Source organism: Psittacula echo (genome assembly GCF_963264785.1).
Source record: "Psittacula echo genome assembly, chromosome: 2".
NCBI lineage: Eukaryota > Metazoa > Chordata > Aves > Psittaciformes > Psittacidae > Psittacula > Psittacula echo.
This window is the reverse complement of record NC_137737.1, coordinates 130,396,424-130,406,261: the sequence shown is the minus strand read 5'-3', so window position 1 is coordinate 130,406,261 and position 9,838 is coordinate 130,396,424. Positions and strand designations below refer to the sequence as shown.

General features: G+C 40.9%; 1 protein-coding gene across 1 annotated transcript; it reads right to left on the bottom strand.

Annotated features, from left to right (window-relative positions):
• Positions 1-1,095: 1,095 nt before the first annotated feature.
• Positions 1,096-9,329, bottom strand: PKIA (cAMP-dependent protein kinase inhibitor alpha; the record flags this gene model as incomplete). Its single annotated transcript, XM_080610491.1, has 2 exons — positions 9,111-9,329; positions 1,096-1,175 (listed from the first exon to the last, which is right to left on the bottom strand). The coding sequence occupies exons 1-2, from the start codon at positions 9,259-9,261 to the stop codon at positions 1,096-1,098; spliced, it is 231 nt and encodes a 76-aa protein (XP_080466617.1). The 5' UTR covers positions 9,262-9,329.
• Positions 9,330-9,838: the final 509 nt, after the last annotated feature.

Sequence of the window (9,838 nt, the reverse complement as noted above, 5' to 3'; positions counted from 1 at the left end):
CTAGCTGGGCTATCCTGCAATCTAAAACTTATTCCAGAACACATAATTGGCAATAACCTATGCCAGTTATTTTCCTGTGCGTAAACAAGGCCCATCCTTAACATGTGAACCAGGAAAATCTCTAGCACCATGGAATCTGTTTGAATTTTAACCTATATAAGGCTATAAATGTATTCTTAAAACTACCTTAACAATAAAATACTTGGACTAACATTTTAAAAAAAATATCTCGGAGAAAGATTAAGAAATTGGGAATAAAATTAGAAAAATGGGGAAGAACATAAAATATTCAAATTTGAGTCTCTAATAAACGACTAGCTACAGGCAAGTGGCAAAACTGTACCAAGGACACAAAACACGCTGAAGTACTCACATTAACAAATCATTTTGAAGGCTCATCTAGTAACAAATTAGAGGGATGCTGAATCATTTCAGTTTAGGCATAATCAATTTAGCAGTTGACGTTTTAAATCTATCATGTGCATATCACCACATTATGCAAAATCCCAGCCCTTTCAAAATGTGTGGTAGAAAAATTCACAGTAACAGAAATATCCTTCATAAGCAGTTGAGAAGGGGCAGTGTGGAGCATCTAAGTCATACAATACAAAAACCATTGTAAATAACAGAGCTGTAAAACAGACGCAAAATTCTAAAAACAGTGCTTTCTTTACAGTTCTTTTAATGGGTGAACACTTTGGCCAGAGAATTTTAAACTCTAAGGATCATACAAGCCTTTGCTTAAGATGCACAATTAGATCCTCTGATGTTTCACAGGCCATTTGCTACAAGATTTACCTGTTCTACTTTCTAAAAGTGTTCCCATCAAGTAGTCATTATGAAGGGATCCATCTGATGACACTATCCCAAAAAAATCAACACATGTTCAACCATTGCTAATGACAGAGGTAGAGAAAATTCTGTCTTCTGCCACAGCTTGCACCCCCATTTTTAGCATTCTGTTGAGTGGGTTCCAGCAGTGAAGACACATGCACTTTCTTTTCCACCAGCTTGCTCATGGAAACAGATTTGTTCCAGCATGCTCTTGTAGTCTGAAAACATCCAGCAGCTGCTTCAGTCGGTCAAAGTCGGATGTCAGCTTTCTTGCTTTGCTGCCTCCCCTTGGGCCTCCCCAGTTTGCTCACTTGGATTTCGTTGTGCATCTCCTTCTCCTTCTATAACAGACAAGAAAATGACGAGTGATCAACCCTAAACCAAAGAAGTCTTCTTCCCAGAACCCCAACTGTTCAGCCACCAGTCTCAAAAACAAAGTATCTTTACTTTGTAAAACTTTTTACTTTGTGAAACTGAAATCTTGCATTAATATGAAACCTTTCACTAAGATAGTCATACCCTGCATCTCAAGAGAGACCTTCAAAAACAAATTCCTAGCTGCAATCACCACCATCATTTTAAGTACAGACCTAAAGTAGCCATAAGAATTTAACAAAAACAGTAGGGTATTCTTGACAATTTCTTCGTTATGATATTATGACAATATAAGAGAAAAAAGCCTCTTTACACCAAGTCTGAACAGAGTTTACTATAAAGAGACATAACTTCAGCAAGAGCAATAGTTTTTATTAAAGCTGTTTGCTCTGTGTGACAATTTTCAGTACCATACCCCACGGCATTCAGTCCAGCTGTCTCGCTGCAAACCACAGAACCATCTGAAGAATAGAAAACATCTTACAGTGGCACATGAGCAGACAACCCATGAAGCCTGTCTAAAGAAGGCTAAGTAGTGCACTGAAGATGTTCTATTAGTACCTATATGCAAAACACTGTATTTCACTTAATGGTTAAAGACCTAACAGGTTCAGGCAGGTGGAAGCTAAGTGCAAGTGAGATAGAAGTCCCTAAACACTGGACCTATTAGCTATAGGCACATAATAAGGAATAGAATTAGGGTAAGGAATAATGTTAAGTCGTAAGTTGTCTCTTGTATCTTGCAAGGATTCAGAGTAATTTGGACTGAACTGGCTTGATACAGTAGTTAACAGAACAAGATTCCATAGACTAAGTTATAAAGGGATTTAATCAGATGTAGTAGTGCCTCTGCCATGTAATCTATAGATCTTTAGAATATAATTGGAGTTCTCAATAGAAAATGTTTATCGTTTCCCTATTTTAGATCACACTGTACCTCTGCACCACAAACACCTTCTCTCTTCTATATAGAAGAAATGGCACATTGCTAATGGAAAAAAAAAGAAGTTCTTTGCATTTCAAAGAATACTGCAAAAGCTCAGATGTGGCATCCGTGTTTTCTGCATGCACTAAGTATCGAAGTGGCAAAATGCCTCAAAAGGCATCGGCAGTTATCAAATTCAACCTGATGCAAAGTTGTATGATAAACTGATTAACCTGTTAAACACTGAGGTTTGTTCTGTTCATTATGGATTAAGTAATAAATAAAAATCTGTTTTGCAAGGCACTTTCTCAGCAAATTATTTCTGAGTTTTACCTCTGACAAGGATTCCATCAGGAATGGATCTACATACAATTATTTCCTATTGGATGGAAATCCCTTTTGCCCAGGTTGTCCAAGCACTTTCTACAAAGCCTACTGCATTTTTTCTGATAGTGCAAATGCCCAGACGGGTGGAACCTGATTTTTTCTTTTTTTTTAATTCCTTTTTTACCTGCTCTGTACTCCGTACTACTGGCAAGTCTTTAATATCCCTCATACTCTCTGGGTGAGTCAAGGTTTCCAGCAAAGTATTTGTGTTTAAAAGAAAAATCATCCTGGACACAAAGCATTTCACTATCTAAATGTTAAACATAGTGCACAAAGATTCAGACAAGGAGCACTAAGATTCTAATATACCACTTCTTGAAAGATTTTCTTAACTCGCTGAAAAAACTCACTAGTCTAAATCCATTTAATGTATAATACACTGTCTTCACAGTATCACAGTATGTTAGAGATTGGAAGGGACCTCAAAAGATCATCTAGTCCAATCCCCCTGCCAGAGCAGGAACACCTAAATAAGGTTACATAGGAATGTGTCCAGGCGGGTTTTGAATGTCTCCAGAGAAGGAGACTCCACAACCTCCCTGGGCAGCCTGTTCCAGTGTTCTGTCACCCTCACTGAGAAGAAGTTTCTTCTCAAGTTTAAGCGGAACCTCTTGTGTTCCAGTTTATACCCATTACCCCTTGTCCTGTCATTGTTTGCCACTGAGAAGAGCCTGGCTCCATCCTCATGACACTCCCCCTTTATATATTTATATACACTAATAAGGTCCCCCCGCAGTCTCCTCTTCTCCAAACTATAGAGACCCAGCTCCCTCAGCCTTTCCTCATAAGGGAGATGCTCCACTCCCTTAATCATCTTAGTTGCCCTGCGCTGGACTCTCTCCAGCAGGTCCCTGTCCTTCTTGAACTGAGGGGCCCAGAACTGGACACAATATTCCAGATGCGGTCTCACCAGGGCAGAGTAGAGGGGAAGGAGGGCCTCTCTCGACCTACTGACCACCCCCCTTCTAATACACCCCAGGATGCCATTGGCCTTCTTGGCCACAAGGGCACAGTGTTGGCTCATGGTCATCCTGCCGTCCACTAGGACCCCCAGGTCCCTCTCCCCTACACTACTCTCTAACAGGTCGTTCCCCAACCTATATTGGAATCTGGGGTTGTTCCTGCCCAGATGCAGGACTCTACACTTTCCCTTGTTATATTTCATCAAGTTTCTCCCTGCCCAACTCTCCAGCCTGTCCAGGTCTCTCTGGATGGCAGCACAGCCTTCTGGCGTGTCAGCCACTCCTCCCAGCTTAGTGTCATCAGCAAACTTGCTGATAGTACACTCAATTCCCTCATCTAAATCATTGATGAATATATTAAATAATACTGGTCCCTATACTGACCCTTGAGGCACTCCACTAGATACAGGCCTCCAACTAGACTCCGCCCCATAGACTACAACTCTCTGGCTTCTGTCCTTCAGCCAGTTTGCAGTCCACCTCACTACCTGATCATCCAGGCCACACTTCCTCAGTTTAGCTATGAGGATGCTGTGGGAGACTGTGTCAAATGCTTTGCTGAAGTCAAGGTAGACCACATCCACCGCTCTGCCATCATCCATCCACCGTGTTATTTCCTCATAAAAGGCTATGAGGTTGGTCAAGCATGACTTCCCCTTGGTAAAGCCATGGTGACTGCCCCTCATAACCCTCTTATCCTTGACATGCCTTAAGATGGCATCAAGGATAAGGTGTTCCATCACTTTCCCAGGGATGGAGGTGAGGCTGACCAGTCTATAGTTACCCGGGTCCTCCTTCTTGCCCTTTTTGAAGACTGGAGTGACATTTGCTTTCTTCCAGTCCTCAGGCACCTCTCCCGTTTCCCAAGACTTGGTAAAGATGATGGAGAGTGGTCTAGCAATGACTTCCGCCAGTTCCCTCAGCACCCGCGGGTGCATCCCATCTGGACCCATGGATTTATGGATGTCCAGATTGCTCAACTGGTCCCTAACCCACTCCTCGTCGACTAAGGCAAACTGCTCCAGTGACCTGACTTCATCTGAGGTCTCAGGAGTACAGGGCTCTTCAGGACTGCCTCCGGCAGAGTAGACAGAGACAAAGAAGGCATTCAATAACTCTGCCATCTCTGTATCTTCTGTCACCAGGGCACCATCCCGTTCACCAGTGGGCCTACCTTGCCTCTGGTGTTAGTTTTATCAGCTATGTATTTGAAAAAGCTCTTTCTGTTGTCCTTGACCCCTCTCGCCAGATTTAATTCTAAGGAGGCCTTAGCCATCCTAGCTGCCTTCCTACATCCTCTAGCAGCAGCCTTATATTCCTCCTGAGTGGCCAGCCCCTCCTTCCATGACCTATAAACTCTCCTCTTCCACTTGAGCATACCCAGCAGTCCCTTATTTAGCCACGCAGGTCTCTTGGCCCTCTTCCTTGACTTCCTACGTGTCGGGATGCTCTGCTCTTGAGCTCGGAATAAGCAGACTTTGACTTTCTGCTGGCAAAGCTTTTCTATCAAAGGCCTTAAAATACATTTGCAGAAATAATTTTGCTTACGAGTTACAAGAATCTCCAAGTTGCCTAAGCACACTCTTGAACTATTCTTCCTTCAAAGCATGATGGCTATAAGCTCTTAAGAGTAAGAGCTGCAATTCTTGCACAGCATTTTGAAACCAACAGATAGTATTACAGAACCCCAAACCAAATAATATACTGTAAGCCATAATACAGTTGTGCAAGTTGGTAAGCTAGCAACAGTTACTAGTTCTGCTAATGTGCATCTTTTAACTCATTTTTCTTCCTGTAACATTACTGACTTTTCAGTGTCTACCAGTGTTCCCAATACTTACACATAAAACATTCTACCATGAACTAAAATTACTTTCAATCACAAATTTCTATGATCAGTCCTTCATTCCAGTTCTCCGTGCCTTTAAACACCTCCACTATCCCCAGGATTCTGCAGATGATTCGACCGTCACAACTTTTACAGGGAAGTTTCCTTTCCACTTCTGCACTGAATCTGTGTTCTAGGGCATATCTACAGACACCCTGAAAACCAGCAATCTGTTTTAGAGCTTAGTCTTGGGGAGACTGGTCTTCCCTCTTCACTGTACTTTTCCCTTACTACTTTCATTACTTCACAATGATCTGAATATGAAGTTTCTTGGAATTGCATTGGGTACCTTGAAAGAGCTTTGAGCAGGAGAGCTACCAGCTGATTTCCCTACTAAAATCTTTCTTTTGCCTTCTGCCTTATGATTTCTGTTGCGGTTTTCTACTTAACAGATGTACACAGTGTTGCTTTTACTGAATTTAGAAAAAACGCCTCACCACTGAGCACCTGGCATCTGTGTTCTGAAGTTTTGTAAATGTGGCCATTCCATCCATATTAGCAGGTTGTTTGCTTATTATGGACAAAGAACACTGGAACAGTTGTTTTGAAGGGAGAGTATAATACAATAATTACAGGTATTACACATAATTATGCAGTAAACTCTTGATTGTCATCAGCTTATCAATGAGGAGATTAACCAGTACTCCAGGTATCAAATAGTGCATGACAGAAAATATGTGGTCTTTAAACAAGGCCTCACTGCCTAGTGCTGATCAAAGCTGCTCCTGTTTTTTACAGGAAATGTATCTGCAGGCTTTTCAAAGTGAATGTACTAAATATGCTTGGGTAGTTAATTTACATATATTTCATAATAACCTTTTTTTTTTTTTTTATCTGCATTATCCTACTTTCCCATTACTCTATGCAGTTGAAAGCAAATACACTTGCACTTTTACAAGAAAAGGTATACAGCTGTAATGAGAGACAAAAGAATTGAAACTTGATGTCTACATTTGTATCATTAGATAGCACTTAGCAGAAATTGTTTGACATCCAACTTCAAAGAAGTAAGACACAATCCCCAGACATGTTTTCCTCTTAATCCTGTCAGATGTGAGGCATATATACATACCACAAGCACTCATATATTCCAAACTGAAATATGGGACGCAAAATATTTTGTAGCCCCTCTTTGGTTTGGAGGGACATGATGGGATAATGCACTACTACAAATGATAATACAACATGTTTTCCAATATTTATGGTTCAGAGGCTTTTATCCGGCACCTAGGTGTACTAACAATACAAACTTTATTTTCACTGTTTCCAATTCAAACTGCATAACCTCCTGAAGCAGCATGTAGGCACTTTTGTGCATCTACTACCTAAGGTAATTTTATAAGCAATTCTGTACACTTTTCTGCAATAATTACCCAAGCTGCAAAAGAGGTCTCCAAGAAAAACTAAACTCCTTACTTATATAGTAAAAATGAAGCTAACAGTTACTTAAGCCATTATCATCACTACAGAGCTAACAGCACGCACAAAATGTGTACTGACATATTACAGGCACAAAGTCACATTGTTTTTATACCTCACAAAAGTACATGGTTCTGGCTTACAATCACTCCAACAGCTTAACTTAAAAATAACTTAAAAAAATGTTTGTGTCTTCTAAATGTACAAGATCAAAGACAATTTTGATAAATGCACATCTGAGACTGAAGAAAACTGAAGCAACAAGGAAGGTTGGCATTATACATTTCAAATGCCACCTACTTTCTATTTTTCCAACATTTTACACTTATCCCCACATTCAAATAAATAGACACACCTACACACATACTAATAAAGCTTTTCTTTTTTAATAGGAAAAAAAAAAATAAATTAAAGGCCTGTCCCGGCTAGAAGCGCATGCATCTAAAAGCTACAGGCCCCAAACTGGTAACTGCAGAAGGAATAACTTTATATGTACATTAGTCTTAAAGCCAAAAAAAAATACCCCGCTCCAAACACCACTATAGCCACCCATCTGACTGTCCAGCAATGACAATGCTCCTCAGAACTTCTGCTGTTGTCTCTGAGAAGTGTATGTGCACAAACCTGTCAGCTGCTTATCAACAGTTTGTTCTTTGCCACTATATTGGTTTGCATGGCAAGGTTCTGGCAGCACGATGGCTGCAGGGGTGGCTTCTGTGAGAAGCTTCCAGAGGCTCCCCTACGTCACACAGAAGCAATGCCAGCAGCTCCTAAATGGAACTGTCACTGGCCAAGGCTGAGCCCGTTAGTGATGGTGGGATAACTAATTTAAGAAGGGGGGAAAAGTTACTTTGCAAGAGCAGTTGCAGCTGGAGAGAGGAGTAGGAATACATGAGAGAACCAGTTCTGCAGACACCAAGGCCAGTGAAGGAGGAGGGAAGGAGGTGCTCCTGGCACTGGAGCAAAGATTCCCCTACAGCCCATGCTAAGGCAGGCTGTGCCCCTGCAGCCCACGGAGCAGGCTTGCTGGCAGGACTTGTGACCACACAGGGGACCCGCACTGGAGAAGTTCGTGAAGAACTGCAGCCTGTGGGAAGGATTCACGTTGAAAAAGTTCATGAAGGACTGTCTCCTGTGGGAGGACTCCATGCTGGAGCAGAGGAAAAGTGTGAGGAGCCATCCTCCTGAGGAGGAAGGAGCAACAGAGACAAAGTATGATGAACTGACTGCAACTGCTATTTCCCTGCACCACTGGGTGGAAAGAGGTAGAGAAAATCAGGAGTGAAGTTGAGCCTGGGAAGAAGGAAGGGGTGAGGGGAAAGTGTTTTAAGATTTAGTTTTATTTCTCATGGCCCTACTCTGATTTGATTTGGCAGTAGATTAAATTCATTTCCCGCAAGTTGAATGTTTTGCCTGTGATGGTTATTGGCGAGTGATCTCTTCGTGTCCTTATCTCAACCCATGAGCTTTTTGTTACATTTTCTCTCCCCTGTACAGCTGAGGAGACTGATAGAGCAGCTTTGGTGGGCACCAGGCATCCAGCCAGGGTCAACCCACCATAGCCACATTAGTTTTCTTCTGCTATTATTAAAGTAAGCATAAGATATCTTTCCTAAGATCTGAAAAGAGCTTTCAAATATATGTAAGATGCATTCATTTACCCCCACCGACATAACATGAAAATAACTGCACAGCCATATTACTATTTTTATATCATTTTCCTATAAGGCCCTTCAGCATACGCTGTTCCTCCTTCCTGTCAGCTGAGAGTACACAACCAACTGAAAATTTTGGTAATATCAGAGGTGAAATAAGGTTTAAGGTTGCATTAGTACTAATCACCTTAAAAGAAGGACAAAGGATCAGCAGAAAGGGGAAAGAGACAATTTACCCAGGAACAAAGATCCAAGTAAAACAAGCAACAACGCAGTGCTATTGCTCTGTCCTTTGGCAGCTGAAAACAAAATCAGTCTACACAATAACTTTTCAAGTAGATACATGGCTTCTCCTAAAGGCTTCAAACCAGAGAGCTTCGTTGAGGGATATTATGAACAGTTGGGTCTTAATAAGAACTTCCTTATACTCAGTTTTCCATGAAATTTACCCTCATATGGACCCTACTACTAGGCACTCACTGCGGAATGACTTTTTTTTCAGTCATATGTTGTACTTGCAAATAGCCTCCCTTCCCATTTATGAAATCTGAGCTTCTTATTGCAGGCAATCCCTGCCGATCACAAAAAAAAAAAAAATCTGTTGCAAAATTACACTTGTAATTTTACTTTTAAATAAATATAATAAAAGACCAAGATGTACTCACCCGTTTTGTTTATATCAAGCTCTGATAACTTTAAGGCTAGTTCACTAGAGTTCCCACCCGGAGAGGACACAAGTATGTCATGTAATGCATTTCTTCTACCTGTTCTTCCTGAAGCAATAAAGTCTGCATATGTAGATTCCACATCAGTCATTGCTAACAAATATCCACATAGCAGTACCTGGATCAAAGGAAAAAAAGAGACAGAACTTCTACCACCAGAAAAACACACGACATTATGGAATAGGAATAGAAAACTAAAGGGTTCTCATTGTGCAGTAGATTGGCTAAACAGTAAGCAGCAAAAGATGCCCCAGCATCAAAATTTGGAGAAATTAGAGAAGAAACAGAGTAGAAAGCAAAAAATGTGTGTGGATTTTTATGCAACCTGTATTCAACAGTATTTTAAACAACTTCATTTTTCATACTTCATAATGTGCTAGTGAGTACTTTATAAAAGCAATGACCTCAGCAACATAATTTCTTTATAGAGCTGTCTCTGCTTTTAATATTAGCTGAGAAGTAGGAGGTAGGTAGGGGGTGGAACAAAGTTCTTTTCTGCACAAAAAGGAGAGCGTAAGGAGTAATAAAGTACAAATCGATAATGTTTTTGCACACAGAACAGTGTTCTGATACACAGGCACAGCTTTGTTTTGTGTATTTTCCTTTATGTTAGTATGATTAGTTTTGGCATTGTATATAGACCTCTTCAGACTCAACTACGTTATTCT